Raw genomic sequence first — 20,549 nt, forward strand, 5'->3', positions numbered from 1 at the left:
TAATCATCTCCTCTCATATTTATTCACAGACAATGTAAAAAAAAAATTGAAGTTGAAGTTATTTATTTTTTATTTTATTTATTTGTTATTTATAGTATTATTTGAGAACCCAGAACACCAGTTGCCATGGCAGTTACATTTTGAATCATTTTCCCTCTATTATTACTTTATATAGGATTCCAGCTACTTAATGGTTCTTTGTTTTACTTTTCCTTTCATAGTCCTTCAATTTAAAACCTGAGCTGTGCCAGTGTAAAGGTGCTGAAAGTGCTTTGGTATTGTCTTGCTAAAATAAGCAATCTTTCCCGAAAAGGATGGGATCATATGGAGGGCAACCTATGGTGCAATTCAAGTATGAATATATGAACAATAAAACGAAATCCTTACAGTCTAACATTAGTGGTGCCCTCACAAATGTGAAAGTTGCTTATGCCATGTGCACTATTGCACCCGCATATCACCACAGATGGCTTTTGAAATGTGAACTGAAAAACAAAATTGAATAAAATCAACTGCCTTGTCTTACAAGATGGCATGAAGGAGCACCAGCTAACATTATCACTGTAATCGTTCATCCACAGTATCACACTCCAGCCGAAAGTGTTCTGGGAGGGATTTGGGTAGTGCATTTCTGTGTTGATTTTGTGTTCTCTGCTTGCTTGTTTGTTTTGCCTTGGATCCACATGTTTCTGCATTTACTTTTAATTGGTTATTCTAATTGGGCCTTGGTAGCAGCACCATGGCAGTTAAGAAAATGTAGTTGATTAGACTTCCATAAAGGTAGCATTTTAACCTGGGTCTCTGTAAATAACCTTTGAGTATTCATGCTCACTGACACACACCTTGCTAGTACCACGCTGGACTCTTTTTGTCTTAAGAACTGCCTAGCAATGTTTGTGCAGGAAAATCCCAGTGGATCTGTAGTTTCTAAAATACTCAGACCAGTCCGCCTGGCATTAACAGCCATGCTATGTGCAAAGTCATTTAAATGAAATTTTGTCCTCATGTTCCATTTGAATTTGTTCCTGAGCCTGTGTAGTGATCTTTGTTATTATAAGTGTGTTTAAATGCAGTCCCACTCTAGTGTTCTAAAGTCACAGCCATTCATTATGGATGTACAATTTCTTTGTACAGACTGATCCTGACTCTTTCAGTCTTCATTATTATTTATGTACAAGGCAAAATCCCAGGGTTCTTTTGTTTCACATCAAAAATTGTCAGTAAGTTATGGACCAATTTGCCCAATCTGTTAACATATGAAAGAAATCAGCACTACATTTGAGATGTTGCATTAAATTGAAGATGCTGTTTAAGGGATGTGCAAATCAGCGTGTTGCTTTTATTTACATTTCAGAGAGCATCCGAAGGTTTTTGGAAAATGTTTAACAACAGCTTAATAAAGAAAATCCACTTTAGGTCTAGAGGGAGACAATAAAGATTCAAAAGACATGATCAGAATTCACGTTTAATGTTTGAATAATGGCTATGTAACAAAAAGGCTCTTTAAACATGCTTTACAGAATGTACAGGAAACAAGGTAAAAAACAAAAACAAAAAGCAGCATTGGATATTGCCAGAGCAGTTACTGCTAAACTTTGGTATATAGTCATAAAGGGCATTTCAGAAAACAAAACAAATGCACATTATTTTAGGCTGCGTTGGTGAAAAGTATTGAACACTGAATTGATTTCTGCCTCCCATATATTTAGCTTCATTAGGATAACTTATTGCAGCGAGTTTTCATTTAAATTTTTGTATCGCTTAAGAGGGGCATGAAATTGACTTTGACCAACGGTCTGGGAACATCGACACACAAATCTGCCACCACTGAAAAAAAGAAATATGAAAAAAATAGAAAAAATACAGAGGGGCCGGGAAAGGTGATGCCAGTAACAGTTGAGGTTATTCAAAGGAATTCAAAGGAATGTGCGGGTAGAAGAAAGTGGAAACAAAATACAATTCATGTCTGCACGTACCAGCAAGGAGGTGAAGTTCTGTGGAAAATATTAATCAATGCATTTTTGAGAAGTTACTGATAACACATAAATGAGATATTCTGACATTACATGGAAGACACAGCATCAAGCTACATCACAATGTGCACTGTAGATGAACTTGTTACTTTGTGATTTTTTTCTGTGCCTCGACTCAGTACCTTTGAATACTCCATTTCTCAAACGTGTGTTGGTCAACTATATGCAAAAAAAAAAAAGTCTAGAAAAATATGAACATGACATACACTCAGCTGCCAGTTTACTTAGAGCACCTAACTAAAAACTCATGCAGTTAGGATAATCCTTATTCATTAGAGTTGTTCAGTTTACAAAAAAAAAAAAAAAACTTTGGTAAGGTGTTTACTCAACTGTATAATCATTATGGAGAAGCCAATTTGACTGTATACAAGCAATGTTTCTATTCACACTGGTATAGAGCACAAACACATTTAACTACACCCAACAAAATGACTGTAGAGTTGAATCAGTCTCTAATAAAATTTAAATAAAAACACTTTAAATTCATTCATTAAAATAGTACACAAACGGCAAAAGTATCACTATTTGACTGCGTTCATTTTTGCTAGGTTTATCGAATACACTGGCAGCTAAGTGTAATCTTCTAATAATACTGAGTAAATACCACTCAGAAACAATCACGGATGAACAACTTCAAAGTGCAATAATCTAGAAGACTTTAAGAACAACTCATTAGATCAAAACTGATGGGCCAGGACATTCTTTTAACGGGGGCATTTTTGCTTCCAAACCTAAAGAATAACAATAGCTCTTATTTGGAAAGAGTGCAGCCTGCTGAGGCCAGGCAGCTGTTGGGAGTGCCGTCTTTCAATTCTAAGAAAATAACACCCAATTATCAAGAAAAATGTTATCTTGCTACCTGAAAGAACATATAAGATTTTGAAGATAGCGGTGGGACAACAGAAACTTAAAACAAATAAGCTTAATGTTTTCAAAGTTACTGCAGCTCATACCTCGAACCTCTCAGCAAATGGATTATTAGAACATTGAATTTAATAACTAGTATTATGTACACATACATACATGTATAAAATAATACATTACATTCTCATGTTCACAGTCCTAAGTGGAAACCTAGGGTTACATAATATTCATAGAAGGAACAATAGCTTTGAGAGAATAAACTATGATGATAAATCGACTTGTTTAAAAAAAAAAAAAAAAAAAAAAAAAAAAAAAAAAAAAAAGTCATGCACACTGCATAATTAATTTTGCCACCATTAAATTAAGTGCCTGTTAACATAGGAGAAAAGGGAAAACAAATCAGTGCATACTGTATTTAAACAAACAAAAAAAAAAAGCATTAAAAAAAAAAATATATCACATGATCAAGGCTACTGAGAATGCTTGTTTAAAAGGCCATCCATTAGACAATAACTGAAAGTGGTCGACAGCAAAACTGTGATTGTCTCATGTGCAAAAAAACAAACCAAAACAACAACTGTACCCTTTGTCCTCAAACTGCTCATCATTACGAAGACATAAAATATGGAATTATCAACTGCGTTTGACATAAGGAAAAAAAAACAAAGTTTTGATAATATATGATATATCCATATATATTCATAATATACACCATATTTTGATGTCATGTCTCTGGGATTTGCATAAATGGATACCATAGCATAGTTTTGAGTCAGTCAGGATGGCTGTGGGAATGTAGGTATGCCTTCAAGGGTCTTTCCAATATTATCCATCAAAAACTGCTGGTCAGGGAACTACCACTGTCCCCTCTTTAACCCCCATTTTTCCCACTTGAGAGGCAGTATTCTAGTGATTTCTTCTCAAGTCATGTAGGCTGCTCCAACAGGTGTCTGTACCAGGAATAATGAGACAAAACTGCCAGCTTGTGAGGACTTGACCGTGTCTCGGTGTTCTCTCATGGCAGCATCTGACATGGCTCTTTAAAGCATACATTCATAGTTTTCTCTTGGGTGAGAACAAAGGAGAGTGGAGGCTCTGGGAGGAAAGAGGTCTTGCAGAGGTGGAGATGTCAGAAAGGAGGTCACTTTAATCACCTGTCCATGTATCCGGTCTGATGTGGCAAGTCTTTCCACACTGGAGCACACTAGTATGTCCTCTTGATTAAAGGGGAATGTAAACATACAAGAGAGCATCTTTGGCAGAATATGAGGAGTCTCTTTGGAGGTAGTGGGTGAAGGGTGAATGTGAGATGGGGGGGTTGCAGCAACAAAGTGTCAGAGGCAGAATGTGGCCAGAATGTAAAAACCTATGTGGGAGCCGGATGCTCCTGAGGGTTAGTCCTATTAGAGGCACTTCTGTGGTCTTGGTTGCATTGACTGGGTGAATAGTCCACTTCTGCTTCACTCTGTTCCGCTGCTCCATCAGTTGCAGAGGTCAGAGGAGGTGTCCTATGTACAGTCACTGGGATCTGGGATGCTCCAGGCGGGGGCTTCGAAGATAGATTTTCTGCTTCTCTCCAGAAAGACCTGCTAAGTGAATCTGCAAAGACATTCAACAACAATAGCTGTTTACAACAACAGTGCCATTCAGTGCTATTTGCACTGGCTTGTCTTACCTTAAAGAACTGTTAAGTTCAAGAAGATACATTTAAAATCATTCTCCCCCTGAAGGAAGTGAGTATTTAATCTCTTCTGTTTGTTTTTTAGAAATCTAGCATCCAGGGTTTTCAAAATATAATTTCAGGTTTTGTGTGATTTTAAATACCAATAACATTATCAAGATTTCAACATCAAGGTTACACCAAATGTGAAAAATCAGTAAAAACTTTATATTGCCCAAATTTTATGAATTGCTTTCAAACTTCAAAACAATATACTGGGCCTTCGTACCTTGGTTGGCTAAGCATTTGACTTCGGCCTTCATTGTTAGCACCCAAGGCTCAAGGTTTTCATTTTCAAATCTTATATTCATATTATTAAACCAAAACACTAAATGTGTAGTTAAGATGTTGTTAGGCTTTCACAAAGTAACTTTTTCCACAATCAGTTTTAGCTTATAGCTTTCAGAATCATGCAGTTTTAATGATGAGAGGCCACATTTGCAAACTCAACTCAGGTGTGCTCCAGTAATTTTTTTTTACCTGTTCACTGGAAAATCTCAAATTTATTGAACATGTGAACTGATGTACAAAATGTTCATTATGTGTAAAAAGATGTCTGCAAAATTTAACCTTGAGCCTACAAATAATATAATGTTAACACTAAAGGAAGTATTAGATGTTGGAGTGGAAAGTTTCAAAATATTGCCTCAGTGGGATGGACTTGGTAGTTTGCAATAAACTTAGGATATGAACATATTGATTAAAAAGTAGAACTGAAATTTTTGTTTACAACTCTCACCATAGTGCTCTGGAGGAGTGTGGCTGCTGAGTCTTTTATCATGTGAGGTGAAAAAGACAGAAGAGTCCTGATTGGCAGTGAGGCTATTCAGAGCTGCGTCCTCATGCTGGGCACGCTCACTGAGGCTCTCCTTCAGACCTGGCACAGTCTTGTCCAGTGGATCATCCTCCCCTAGATAAGCATAGGGACAGTATTCCCGCGTGCGAGAGTAGATGTTGGCATTGTCATAGCAGTCAGAGCAAATGACTAGAGGACCTGCACCGCCTGGCAACAAAGAACAAATATTACATAAGCACACAACACATGACTGGTGTCATATCATACAATCATCTGTGTACTTATTCTACTCAAAACTACCATGACCATACATTTTATGCGAAACTATTATGAAAGGTGGATTACATGGTTCCACAGTTTGAAAAGAACTCTGAAGTTCTTTTTGTTTTTTATAGACTTTGAAGACCTGGAACAGAATTTTACATTTTAAAACAGTCTGCATACAAACCAGTACACATTTAAAGATTATGTATATTTAAGTTTAGCTGCATTTCAAGATTTTGGTTGGTTGGCTTAGTTGTTGATGGCGTTAAAACAATACCTATAGAACAGAAATTTGTTAAATTTGTCAATTAATTGCTTTAAGAGTCAGTGCAGAAATATAATACCTATAGCCAAGGCTGTTGCTGGTGAGGCAACAAGCCCAACCACTTGTGTTATTGACACTCACCTGGGGGGACTCCAGCTAGTCCCTCGCGAGGCTCCCCAGGGTGGAAACTACTACGGCCAGTAAACAGCGAGCCAACCCTGCAGTGCAGCATGCTGTTCCCTTCAGTTTCCACCTCGCTGCCTGTGTCTCCATAACACACACCTGGGAGCAACATGATAATTAGTTACAGTTTTATTTCAGCGGGAATCTGATCCAAAACATAAATGAATGAATAGGAACCTAAGAGACACTGGAATTTCCCGAACAACCGAACCCTTAAAAGGTACGTTATAAAATGTGAAGTTTCTGTTTTTGTCATTTCAGCACCGACTTGTTTACAAGACTGTGCAGTCTTGTGATCACAATGTTGACATAACCCCAGACTTTAAACTAGACTTAAAAAAAAAAAAAAAAAAAAAAAATGCTGACTCATTTTTTAACAGACCACCAACATTAAAAGAAATTGTTCATGTCACTTAAAGTTTACATTAAAGCACAAGAAAAAAATACTGACAGGATACTACTGAAATGTCCAGTTTGGTTTGTAGATGCAGAAGGGAACTATTGTTTTCTGTTTCAAACTCAAAGGGCAGATAACCCACCGTCAGTGCCCTTATGGACATATCCATTAGAGAGGGGAGGCATGAGCTGCTGGTGGCTCCCAGCCTCAGAATTACTGTAACCCTCCTGAGGCTCAGACAAAGTACCCTGAGAGGATAGGTAGCTGGGAATATCTGCTGGCAAATTCATCTCATCTGTAATGGAAACATATTTTCAGTTCTATGTCATAACTTCAAAACAAAGTGTCCACAGAAACATTTCAGTTTACAAACAGCCATCTCTTCTGGATAAAGCTTTAAATAAGGCACATTTATTTTACAGGACAGATGGCTGTGTGTCCAAACTACTTACCTGTGTTGGTAATACTGTAGTCCTCGCTTTTCCTACGCATGTGATAGATTACAATGACCCAGACCAACGAAGTACCGACCACACAGCACACCACCACAATCACCACGATGCCCACAGTGGTCCAGCCATCCTGGTCATACACTGTGCCTGTATCGCAATTTGGTGATGGCGAGACGCTCAGGTATATGTGGCCACGCTCTGTACCCAAAGTATTAGACATGATGCAGGTGTATTTCCCAGCATCAGCTGGACCAGCATCAACAATGATAAGAAGTTGATTGGCTGCAGCAAAGAAGTGGCGCTCTGTTAGTACCAAAGGCCCATCATCTTTGGTCCAGTTGAGACGAGGAGCAGGGCTGCCTCCAGCTATACACTGAAGCACAGCAGTTTCACCCCGGGCCACTGTTCTGTCTTCCAGTGGCCGCATGAAGGATGGGGTTTCTGCAGAGGAAAAGGAGAAAAAAAGAAGAAGGAAAAAAAGGAAGAGAGGATTAACTCATTTTTGATTTAATAATGATTACCCAAGTCATCCGTGGCCAGTTTAGATGGATGTGTGCTATTTTTAACAATTTTTCTCTAGCACTAATATTTAATGATTGATCACAAACTCTGCCAATTGGACAGTCAGTCATTATATACTGCTGCAAGTAGCTCAAGTCACATTTTGAAAGTGCATTAATTAAGAAATATAATACTATATTTGATTTCGGATATGCTCCAGGCAGTCTCCTTTAAATATTCCACATGGCCATGTTATAACAAGGCCATGTGGAATTTTTGCTTTTACGTCATCATTAGTTAAAACTGGCAAGGCGGCAACACATAAACGAGCTTGTAATGAGCAACAAACATAAATGAGCGGCCAATTGGAGTAGAGTGAGTCATCTGAAATGGCCCCAGCAGATTAAAAAAAACAAAAAACAAAAAACAAAACCACACACACACACACACATATATCTCTCTCATATATATATATATAAAAAAATAAAAGAAATGAGCAAAGAACTCTTATAATCAGATGGCTGACTCACCCAGAACAGTCAGAGTAGCATTTGCCGACAGGCTGCCAGCAGCATTCTGAGCGGTACAGCTATAGACTCCCATGTCTTCTGTTTTCACTTTAGCAATGAAAAAGACGTCATCGTCCGGCATCACATGCATCCTGCGCTCTCGGGCAGCGGGGAAGTCAGTGCCTCCATCTTTCTGCCAAGCAATCTGTGGTGATGGATGGCCTTCAGCAGCACACTCCAGCCTGGCTGTAGTCCCGGTCCGGATTGTCAGATCCATGGGGGTCTTAAGAAAGGAAGGCATCTCTGAAAGACAGACAACAGAAAGTCAAGGGTGGAATACAATGGTACAGACAGAAACAAATACTGATATATACTATATATGTATGAAAACAAGATAAAACCTCAGGGTACCTCTCTCTTATTTAATTTTTTTCCCCAGTTACTGTACTGTCAAATGAGTAGCAATACTACTTAACAAATAAACTATATACAAGTATCAACTTCATGCAGATATATTGCAGTGAACTGGCAAGCAGCAACCCAAAGCCTAAACAGGGTAAGGCAACAAGACGCGCAACCCCAAAAAAAAAATCAAAAAAAGAACTGGCAATCACTGATCACATTCATGTAAAGAGATAACACATCCTCACCATTGACAGTAAGCTTGGCCCTGTTGGAGTAATTAGAACCAAAGTGATTGGAGACCACACACTGGTAACGCCCCTCATCGGTGAAGTTCACATTGAGGAGGTGAAGCACAGTGGTATAGATCAGCTCTCCCTCTTGGTACCGGGCATAATTTTCCACTTCTGCATCATACAGCACCTCCCCATCCTTCCGCCAGGCTGTGGTCATTGGTGAATCACTGCTGCTGGACGCAATGCAGCTCAGAGTCACATTGTTTCCCCGCAGTGCAACAGACGTCTCTGGGTGAGTTGTGATCTGAGGCTTGGGGAAATCATCTGTGTAGGCACATGTGTTTGGGAAAATAAAAACAAAAAAAATAAATAAATAAAAGAAACATTTTTCACATTGAAATAGATATATATAAGATTTTAAGCTCCACATGAATGCAACACAGTATCAAACAAAACAAAAACAAATATAGCTTTTCAAAAAATTCCAAGTAAAAAAAACAAAAACAAAACAACTTTCCACGTATTTTGGATGTTTTTAAGTGAAATAATCCGCTGGACACTCTCAAAACATCCAAAATAAATATTCATTTTAGTCTTTTCTTCCATACACCAATAAACATTGTTTTATGTGTTTTGTGCTTATTCAACAGTACCTATAATGGCAGACTGGGAATAATTAAAACAAGAAAAAAAGACTGACCACAAACAAACTCTTCCGGGCTGATGGACAGGACATTGCGACCGAGCAGATTCACAGGATGGGCACAGATAGCAGTGACAGACTGCTGGAACTGGCTGTCTGTCAACCAAGGACCCAGCCACTGCATGTGACAGTCACACAGCAGGTTGCTTGTGTTCAGGACACTGAGAATAGAGGAGTAATTTGGGACGCATGAGATGACTCATAGTAATACACGATGGAATTATTCTACTAATGAAGTATGAGATTGAACCACTGGAAATACAGGGAATATTAATCTGGGATTTCAGGCATTCATCTGAACTCACTCTTCAGAGAGTTAATATAATTTATTCTTTTAGAAAAGAAACCTCCACATACTAGCTTGAAAAGAAGATTTAATCTTATAGAATTTAAAGCGCGCCATTTACAGATATCTAACAACATATCAGTAAGCTACCTCAGTTGGTGATGAGTTATAGGTTCCAAATAAAGCTATATCCCTATTAGGGCTGTTCGATATAATGATATATATCGGATGACGATATAAAAACGTCTATCGTTTCATTTTACGCTATCGTTTGTTTCGTGGTAATACTTTTTCACCGTTTTGATGGGTCACTGTAGTGGCTATATTAATTTCTTAAAGTTCTCTCTTTCTCTTATATTTAATATAACCACACTACGGACGGACAAGCGCCTGTTTTTATGTGTTGTGGTTAGCAACAACGACGGTAACACCATCGCGTGTCCGCTTGTTTATGTTCCACATAAACCTTTCACAATAAAGCTCAAGATCCTGTTGAGACTTTTCAAAATAAACTGAATCACGTGAAAGAGCAGATTATTTACAGATGAGAAGTAAAAAAAGAGCCGCCAGGTGCTAAAAAATAAACCTTAGACTCAAACGTTAGAACAGGCTTTGCCCCGCAGCACGCCGTGTAATAAATACTCACAAAGAAAACGGCGGCCGTTACAACTTATGTCTAAAAATGTATCGTTTCATGCATCTGTTAAAACACTGGACTTCAGCTACATGACGCACAGCTGGAAACACTTCCCGCAAGTCGAGCTGCCCGAGATTCACAGAATTTACAGAAAATGTTAAATTTTTGTGGTTTATATCGTTATCGGGACGATAGAATTCTTATATCGGGATATGAGATTTTGGTCATATTGCACAGCCCTAATCCCTATGAAACCCACAGGGAATTGTTATTGGTAAACATCTAAATCTGTTTATAAAGCCTTTTAGTCAACCTGTCAGCTGGACCATGGCAAAAGGATCTAAATTGTGGCATGAAATTGGATTCAAGGCTATAAAAAGCCTCCAGAACTGCGCTCTATTTTTTTTGTATAAAAATACATTTTAATTAGAGGAATGCTGCCATCTTCTTCTAGTCAAGTTATCAAACCAAGCCTCTTTATCCGCTTGCAAAGCAGATACTGTTAAATTCTATTAAGGTAGCAGACTAATTACTAACAAGAGGATATGAGTACTGTCATCATACATTTTCTGAGTTTGACAGCAGCTGGGGCATTTAGCCAGGCACTGCTTGAGAGACACTCCTAAGATGGGTTGATCAAAACCTCAAAACAGTGAGAGACTTTGCATTTCCGCTCCCTTTCCTCGCACACAGGAGACAGCTGTCCCAACTAAGTAAAGGCTGCTGCTGCAACTCAAAAACTAAATCAGGAGTCTTTTCTTGGCCAACTGCGAATAAAAAAAATACCTTTAAAAATGTGTAGTTTCAGTGACAGAATGTATAAACCCAGTAATTATATTTAGCTTTAAATTTCACCAACCAACCAACCAACCAAATAATAAATAAATGAAGATTTTAAATGGGGCAACAAAATTAAAATTGCTATGGTGGATCAACAATGACTCCCTGTTTAAAATCTTCAGTGACGCCAATTTAAAATGTAAATCACTGCCCCTGCAGTGTTTCTTAATCATTGTAATTCCTTTTTAATGAGGTCAATAACAATAAATCAGTCTAACAAACATTAACACAGGAAAATACCAGCTAATACATGTGCATGAGAGCTGTAGGATATTTGTGTGTTTGGTTTTGTTTTACTTACAACACTTTCAGCTTCATATGAGACATCGCCTCTGGGTGTATCGACATGATACCATTCTTGCTGAGGTCCCTAAAGATGGGACGCAAATATGGATTAAACACACCCGTTTGATCAAATTGCCATTTTTTTCAGAAGCGTAAAGCAACAACAGGACAATAAACCTTTCTACTATGTTTAAACATTTAATAATAGACATCAAAATGACTGCATGGCTAAAAAGTATTAGATAAGGGCTTTACTCACAAGTGCTCAAGCTCCTCCAGGCCTTCAAACGCTTTCTTTGTGATTGATTTGATTTTGTTCTGTTGTAGGATTCTGGAAAAATAAACATATTTCACATGAGGCCAAGTGAACAGTTCAAACTAGCCTGCTCCTAAGCCATCCTTTATCACAAACATGAGTCACTGCTAGAGGCAGCTTTTGTGAAGGCTGTTATAACATCTGACCCAACTTACACTGCAAATTGAAATAAATTGGAGAACTAAAATAAATCAAATGTGTTAAAAACAGACCTGTAGTATATTAAACATTACAATATAATTTAACATTTCTGAAAATTTGTGCAGCCATTTGTTTGATGCACTGTAAAGTATCTTAACATAAACCAGCTCTATTTCTCTAAATTGATAAACATTTTACAAACTTGCATACTATATATAAAAATACAATTTTTAAAATTCATATCATGCCCTCACAGAGTGTTTAGCTTCTTCATGCCATCAAATACACCAATGGAGTCTTCAATGGCCCAGGAGATTTCATTATTACGGATATCTCTGAAAAGCAAAGAGACTCATATTAGATATTAAACACAGTACACACAGGCTGAACATCTAAAGGCTTCTCCTGCAAAGAACAGAGAGCACACATTACCACCACTGCGGTTGCCAGCAGCAGTGACTCTTCGTTAGAAGACTAACAATCTGAGACACCATACTTCCACACTATGTCATAGTTCGCTGCTCCTGCTGCTGTGATGAGGGGAAATAATTGGCTCTGTTTAGCACTGAGACAGTTCATGGGTCCACTGCAAGTCCAGAGAGGCCTTGTGTTTACAGGATGGGTCATGGGCTCTTTTGTTTTTCTTTCCTCATGCCTGGCTACCTCTGAAAGAGGTTCTGCAGTTCCCCTCTCCCATGAAAGATCCCGGGATGGTCAAAATCCCAAATACAACCCCTTTCTCATTGTAGTTCACTGGCTTAAAGAGAGCTCTGTGCAGCAAATAATGAGTTCATAACTTTCTCACAGAAAAACTGTGGATGAAGAAGATATACTCGATTAATTGGGCTGATATTTTGCTAATCAGAATTTTAATAGCTTTTGTTGTAAACCTAAAATGCTGCCCTTACTTTAAAACAAACAAACAAAGAAACAAAACCCAAACAAAATACAAAACTCTCATTGACTTGTCCTAGCTCGAGATCAGCAACAACAACCGTGTTATACTGTGTCAAGTAATCCATTTGTAAAGCAAGTTATGGTCACATAAAGCCACATTCTTTACATGAGGTAACATTAAAGCACTTTAACGGCAGTCAAAACAGTGGTGCTATCCAGGAATTCCAGTACAGGAACCTTGCCCAGCCCTTACATTAAAGTGGTGAAGATGAAATTGCCTGACTCAATACCAGACATCATGATACAACAACAGATGAGACCAAGGAGAATCTCCCCGCTGCTAACCGTCTTCATACCAAAATCTTTCCTGCTACCTTTTTCTCCAGCCACCTTACTGTCCAATCCCAAAAGATACCCTGTGAAAAGCTGATGTTTAGGATTAGCGCTAACCCCAACCCTATTAATACATACACTATATGTACTTATTTATCCTCTCTCAATTACATCAGTCCCCCTCAATACCCCGTCAGCCCCATGCGCAGCTCTTTTTCTCCCGTTGTTTGGTAGGAGGGCCTAAAATGGCCCTTTTGATATTGAAGGTTGCCAACACGTGGTCTAGACCAACCAACAAGTGCTTCTGACAGTGAAGCCTCTCCAGCGTGAATGTTGAGAGGTTACTGACAAAAACATTGTAAACATGAAACTTTTACTATCCGGGTGGAGATGCACACACCTCACGTAGATTTTTCACATTTTAACTAATTAAAAAAAAAAGAAAAAAAAAAAGAATCACAATTGTGTGCAAGTAAATTTCAGGACAAAGAACACAAAGCCGGAAGAACATACATCTATGGAAAATACACACAGGGTGGTTTAATCTAAATCTAAATATATACCATTGACAACAAAAGATTTGCATGGCACTACAATAAGATGGGGACTTGAAATAGTCGTACTTTCTACAGTGTTCTCTGAACTACTTGGAAAGAATTCAAGAACAAAAAACTAAAACTACAAATGAAGAAAGAAACAAGTGCAGACCTACTTTTGCAAGAAGCCTTCAATGAGAATGCAGAGCCAACAGGACTTGAGTTAATTCATTTACAAAGATTCATTAAACTTCTGAGAACAAATAATAAACATATACTTCAGACAGATTCAGGCATTGCACTTACAGGGTGCGCAGACTTGACAGGCCACTGAACACTCCCTCTCCCAAATGGCTGATAGAGTTTTCTCCCAGGTTCAGGCTCTCCAGGAAATCTAAACCTTTGAAAGCGGTCTCCTCAAGTCTAGTCAGATGATTGCCGGACAAGTCTCTGTGCAAAGAAACCACAAATATGACAAACATTAACTAAAAACAATTTCCCTATGTTCTGTATGCTAATATTAGTCCACATTCAAGGATGAAATGAGATGTTTTCACAAAAACGCCATATATGGTGCATTAGGTAGAGGGTAGACCTCATTGAACCAACCCAGACAAACACAAGATAACAGTAGTAGCAGCAAGATAACAGTAACTGCTCCGAGTACTCTCAGCTACATTGGGATTGTAGCAACGAAGCAAACAGACTCACAGTTCCTCAAGCTTTTGGCAAAACTCCCAGGCGTCTGGTCCAATGATGCCGACAGCATTCTGGCTGACCCGCAGGATACGCAGCATGCGCAAGCCATACAGCCAACCTTTGTTAACCTCTGTTAGGTTGTTGTGCTCTAGCTCCCTAGGACGGGGAGAAAAAAAACCCATTATTGACAAAAATAACTGTATTAAATAAATCAATTTATTGCTTTGACATATCTGCAGGGGGAACTATAGATGACAACATTTTATGGAAGATTTTTTTCAGCAAAATTTTTTCATAGGTGCTGCACATTTTTTGCTAAAGTCCAAAAGATTGCACTCACAATTCTTCAATGTTGTTCAGTCCAAAAAAGGCTCCATCCATGAGCTTAGTGATGCCATTCCTCTGCATCTTCAGTGATTTCAAGGAGTCCATCCCCTTGAATGTAAGGCTGTCAACAATTTTGATCTTGTTCCGCTTCAGTTCACTACAAACACAAAGAATCCATTTTCTTTAACCAAGTGGTTTTATACATAAACAAACTCACACAACAGACATTCTCGAATAGGAACATTTAGATCCATACGTTTTTCGACAATTTTTTGTAATCTTTGTAATGTCTGTACAACACCACATTGCTCGATTTTAAATCCAGTGGTTTTAAAATTATACAATCAAGATGTGATTCGAGACTTGTAGGCTTTTATACGTAGTGTGGCTTTTTCAGAGGCTTAGAAATAATTGGACAAACTAACATAATTTTACATAAAGGATTGTTTTTACTACTTTGTTGAAAACAATTTGCAGACAAAGACTGCCTTAAATTTGAAACGCACAAACACCACCAAATGCTGTGTTTCGAACTTTAAGATGTTCTGCCAAATGTTTGCTGCAGCTGCATTCAGTTGCTACTTGTTTCTGGGTCTTTCTAAATTAGGTTTTGTGTTCAGTAACTGAAAAGTATGCTCTGTTAGTTTCAGAACAGGTGACTGACATGTTGTAAACCCTCTGTATTCACATCCATAAAGGCATCTATTAACTGTAGGCATTAGCAATGACACACCTATCCCTTCAAGATTGCTCTTGACTTGGCTCGATGTTGTGAAAGGGTTTTATGTAACCAAGGGAAGAACTGTGTAATCACTCACTTCTGTGGTCGTCCAAGCCTTTAGGTCTTTTTGAGCTGAATGGTTCATTCCTTCATTTAAAGAATGTTACAGATTGTCAATCTGGCCACGCATAAAATTTTGGCTCTCTTTCTCAAATTGGTTTATTGTGATTTTTCCACCCCCCCTTGCATCAATATCTCTTTGGACTTCATGTTTAGATTTTCTGGGAAAAGCAGCCAAATGCAAGTTACACTCTTGGAAGCAATTCTATCTTTCTATCAGCTTAATTTGTCATGAAATAATGAGGAAGAAGGCCAAACCTGCCCATGGAACTGTCAGTCAACTGTCCAATTATTTTTATCCTCTGTAAATAGGGCGCGATGTATGTTAAAGCTTCAACTCTGTCTTAATTGTTTAATTTGAAAATCCACGGTTGTGTACAGAGGCAAATTTTTTTTAAGTTTCATTGTCCAATAACTTACAAACCTAACTGTAAAACTGAGTAAAATAAGAGTGTCTGTGATAAAAATCAAAATTCACCAATTGAGTGGTAATTTTACAGCATTTTATTATACTTACAGGAACTGAAGTTGTGGAAGTCTGAAGACTTTGGATGGAAGCACAGCCAATCTGTTCCTGTTCAGCCTCAGCACCAGCAGGGAGCTGGAGATGTTTTCAAAGCAGCCAGGCTCCAGGACGCTGATCTTGTTGTTGCTCAAATTACTATGAGATAAAAAAGGAAAAACCATTACTGCCAAATTTAGCAGAAGGAATAATGTTTCCTTTGTAGTTACACATTCTGTGTGAAGTAAATATTTACAAAAATGGTTGCTTTGCAATAAGATGCTTTCTAGGCCAAACTGATCAAAACAAGGTGTTTTCAGTACTCTGGTAAGAGCATGTGATGTTTTGCTCCAAAGTGTTTCCTGCAATACTCTGAATAGAAAAACAAATGTCATCTTACTGTTGTATTACACAGAATGTTTCCAATTGCAAACTTATTTGCTGTCATACAAGTAAGTCAATTTATAGTTAAACCATATTTTAACACTGCATGTCTCACACACTGTCCTGTCTCACACATAGGACAGTACTGATAATAAAGATGACTTTGACTTACAGATATTTCAGCTGCATAGATGGAAAGGATCCAACTTTGAGCTCAGAGATCGAGTTGGATGTAAGGTCCAGTGTCTCCAGGGAAACATATGGTTGTAGCTGAAGCATTGACAGCTCAGTGATCCGATTGTGGACTCTGAAATATATCAAATATAAAAAGGTATTAGTTTTAATGATGGCAATGCTTACTAAGGCATTCTTAGTCTAATTGAAATATTATTAACATGGCGAAAAAATGGGGGAAAAAAAATAAAAGACTGACTCTGGTGGTGTCTTCCACTGTTTTTGTATAAATATGTTTTAATCTAACATCCAATAAAGCATAAACATTCACACAACATCAAATACCGTACATATATATTTTCTTACAAACTTCTTACAAACATCCTGAGGATGTGTGTACATCCTGGACAGGGAAGAACGCTGGTTTGAGCGCGGAGTCAAGGAGGCCATTTACGTGAAAAGGGAAAGACCATCTCTGAATCGAGGAGGGGGCCTAAGGGTACATCTTTCGCCATCTTATGCTGTGATTGCAGCCATTCCCCAACTCTCTGTGAATGGTACTCATGGCCATTGATCAGTGTTCTTTGATCAGTGGGTTTTGGTCAGTGATTGTTGATCAGTGGTCATGGAATTTGCATAATTATGATTAAGGAACTGACCTCACAGCCCATTGTTCCCTCAGTGGGCTGGTTTCAGTCATTATGCAAATGTACTGTTTATAAGGTTTGGGGAAACCTGCAGTCAGCTGAGACTGAAGAAGTCACTTGGATGAGTGACGAAACGTTTCTCCCACAAAACTCTACGTCCAGATGAACAGATTCAACTTTTGGAGATTTACTTTCCTGGATGATTGAGAATGCATCAAGACCTTTCTTACAAACTGTTTAAATGTGCAGAAAAATTCAAGGAATATTTTAATAATTAGTTTGAGTGCTGAAAGAATAGACCAAAAAAAGTACATGAAAATAAACCCTGAAGACGATTTTGTACTTACAAAGAAAGTCCTGTGATGTTTGAGGAGACATCTCCAAGATAGGGAAAAACAGTCAGCTCATTGTGATTCAAAGTACTGAAATCCAATTTAAACAAAAAAGAAAATGTTGCATCAGTTAACATAGCCACACATAACTGAGATTTTAAGCAAATTTACTCAAGATCTGAGGTCCCTTATAAAGTGTAAGCAGAAGTTTATATATAACACTTTTCTTCATGACAAAACAAAAGTTACAGACAGTGAGTATATTTCCCAAATAATCTTACCGATCCTTAAAATACTCAGAAGTGCTATTTAAGTGGTTAAAATGTATTCAAATTGGCTGTATCTCTATATTACTATCCAACCTTCGATTGAGCAACCAATCAGTGCAGCGGTTCAGTGAAGGACTAGCGCTGCTAACTTCAGTTATGTTCATCCAGATGTGTACTTACACTTGGGTTATCCCATCTGGGACTTCCACTGGAGCCATCGACAGCCTTCTTCTGTTGCAGTCCAGAATATGAACCTCATCCTCTGTGTTATAACACGAGCAAGTAGCAGGACAAGACTCACTGGCCCAGGCACTCAAACTTAGCAGCATGAAGATAAGGGCCGAAGGAATGGGCCAGCCTTCCGCCATTTTAAATGCCTTCCCACTGAGAGTTAGCTACGTGGCTAGCTAGAACTGGCACGTTAACTTAATACTTATTAAACCCCAGAGTTGTTTTTGTCGTTTACAACCATTCAAGCAAGCACATATTTAAGATTTATATCGTCACGATTCCAGGTGGAATCGTAAAATACAGTTTTTTCCAACTTAAGCGGGGCATCCCAGCAGAGATTTCTGCTCTTCTTTCAGTGGTTGGAATTCCTTCCGCTCCAGCCAGGACACCCTCCCGGAGAGGTTAGCTAGCTCACCGCTGAACTGAGTTGGTCCCACAAACACGCCACTTTTCACCAGAAGAGATCAGTTCAAATCCGTACGATAACCGCTTTTGATTATACTGATCCAAATGAAATGTTACGGGCGTTTAACTCAGACTGTTTACAAAGAATTAAAGAAATTTTGTCCTGTCTTTCCATCCCGAAAGAACAACAAAGCCCCGTGAGTTGATGACACAGGATACTCTAATCCCGCCCCTCTACAGCATGTTTACAGTTATTCTATTGGCCCGTGATTTAGCTAGTTAACTATTTGCGTCGTTTTGATTGGATCGTGTTTTTGTCCGACACTCTGTTTACAGAAAAAAAGTTTTCAGAACTATTGAAGTATGAAATAGTATTCCACATCCTCGCGGTTGTTAGTGGTAAAATTTACTTTTTGCTCTAGGAAAATATTTTGTTTTGATTTATTCGCATTTTCACAGTTTCAAACACATAGCCACATGTAAAGGGCACATTTAAATTTTGCTTTTATCACCATTTTATTTATTATTCTGTGAGTAGAGGGAGTAAGTAGTAGCAATAAAAATATAAAAATACAAATCAGAAAAAGTAAAATAGTAAAATAAGTATACACAATAAAATAAATAATAAAGAGCGTGCAGTAAAGAAATGTTAAAAAATAAGAACGTATAATTTCTGCTTTACATATTTATACTCCACTACGCAGACAAAAAGCAGTACCAGTGTGATTTGTGAATATATAATCTATCGTTTTAATTGATGATATATGAAAGTTGTTTGGTTGCCTAAATGCACTCCTTGATATTTTTAATTGTTTATACACACACATATATATATATATATATATATATATATATATATATATATATATATATATATATATATATATATATATATATATATATGAAGATTTGGACTGTGTGATCTTAGCTTAATGCTTTTTAAAAATAGGTTAACTGTAATTTCTAGTGTTATCCATTGTGTTAGAATACTTCCTTCTAGAATAAATGAACACTGAATGGGTGGGGTGGGGCATGTGGTTAGCTCAGAATTTAATGTGAACTTCAGTGCTTTACTTTATGCACACGGAGAGATAAGCATCATAATTGGGCAAATTTGCTAAATGTTTCTATTGCATTCTGAGTATATTTTATTCAAAATTATGGCAGACTGGAAACCTGTGTATGTAAATGTTCCCTTGTTTTCAATCTTTCAAACTTTATACCAACATTTCAATTAACAAATTCATTAAATATAGAATTTTACACTTGACAATTAAAGTAGATTAGAATACAGTGGGCTTTATCAAAAAATAATACAACAGCCTAGCAATAAAATTTTTATCTTTGTGAAGAGAATTATTTACTCTTTAGACAGCTGCCAATGCAACTGATTCAATTTAAATTTTATAAGATTTTTTTTCTGTTGAGCTAATTAATGGAGAGAGAGAGAGAGAGAGCAGGGAGCAAGGGAGGGAGAGAGAGGATGGATGAATGGAGCAAATCGGTAAGTGGGAAGTCAGTGGAAAACCATTTGACTATGATATTTGCATATGACATTGTGATCTAGGGAGCAGGCAGAATAGAGCCTTATGATGCAGGTGGAGGAATGCTCAGGAGAGAAGAGGAATAGAAGTCAGTAAAAGCAAGGCAGAATACACATGTGAATGAAAGAGAGAGAGGTTGGAAAAGATAGCACTGTCAAAAAGATGTGAATGTGAGGCATAGCTGGATGTCGCACAACTGAAGATGCCAAGATTTTCACTGGAAATGACCAGGAGGGACAGGATTAGAAATGAGTATATCAGATCAATTTAGAGACAAAGTTAGAGAGGCATGGTCAAAATGGTTTGGACATGTGCAGAGGAGAGATAGTGGATATATATGGAGCTCCCAGACAGGAGGAAAAGAGGAAGATAACAGAAAAGATTCTCAAATGTAGTGAAGGAGGAAACGGTGTAACAGAGGAAGATCCTAAAGATACAGTGAGATAGAGGTAGATTATCCACTGTGACAACCGCTAAAGGGAGCAGCTGAAAGAAGAAAAATGACTGATTTGCTTCAAACATGTAAATATAAAATACAATTTAAAAAAGAAGAGAAAAGGGTTAATCTAACCTGCAGGACCAGGAAACCATAACATGA

The 20,549-nt window shown here is 37.9% G+C and overlaps 1 protein-coding gene across 1 annotated transcript; it reads right to left on the minus strand.

Annotated features, from left to right (window-relative positions):
* Window positions 1-1,447: 1,447 nt before the first annotated feature.
* On the minus strand, window positions 1,448-18,623 carry lrig2 (leucine-rich repeats and immunoglobulin-like domains 2). The gene is made up of 18 exons (XM_031739853.2): window positions 17,952-18,623; window positions 17,518-17,592; window positions 16,522-16,656; window positions 15,981-16,124; window positions 14,636-14,779; window positions 14,308-14,451; window positions 13,903-14,046; window positions 12,085-12,165; window positions 11,633-11,704; window positions 11,390-11,458; window positions 9,323-9,486; window positions 8,635-8,946; window positions 8,006-8,287; window positions 6,975-7,415; window positions 6,665-6,817; window positions 6,084-6,224; window positions 5,357-5,620; window positions 1,448-4,496 (listed from the first exon to the last, which is right to left on the minus strand). The coding sequence occupies exons 1-18, from the start codon at window positions 18,137-18,139 to the stop codon at window positions 4,264-4,266; spliced, it is 3,186 nt and encodes a 1,061-aa protein (XP_031595713.1). The 5' UTR covers window positions 18,140-18,623; the 3' UTR covers window positions 1,448-4,263.
* Between the last annotated feature and the right edge of the window lie 1,926 nt (window positions 18,624-20,549).

Source organism: Oreochromis aureus, linkage group 5 (genome assembly GCF_013358895.1).
Source record: "Oreochromis aureus strain Israel breed Guangdong linkage group 5, ZZ_aureus, whole genome shotgun sequence".
Classification (NCBI taxonomy): Eukaryota; Metazoa; Chordata; class Actinopteri; order Cichliformes; family Cichlidae; genus Oreochromis; species Oreochromis aureus.

What these genes read in the sequence shown, in the direction of transcription:
- lrig2 (XM_031739853.2), bottom strand. Translation starts at nt 18,139, where the DNA reads ATGGCGGAAGGCTGGCCCATTCCTTCGGCCCTTATCTTCATGCTGCTA. An exon ending in TGCTACTCTGACTGTTCTGG is followed by an intron (nt 7,416 to 8,005) that starts GTGAGTCAGCCA and finishes TTTCCTCTGCAG; the next exon opens with AAACCCCATCCTTCATGCGG. An exon ending in TGTCCATAAGGGCACTGACG is followed by an intron (nt 6,225 to 6,664) that starts GTGGGTTATCTG and finishes TGTTGCTCCCAG; the next exon opens with GTGTGTGTTATGGAGACACA.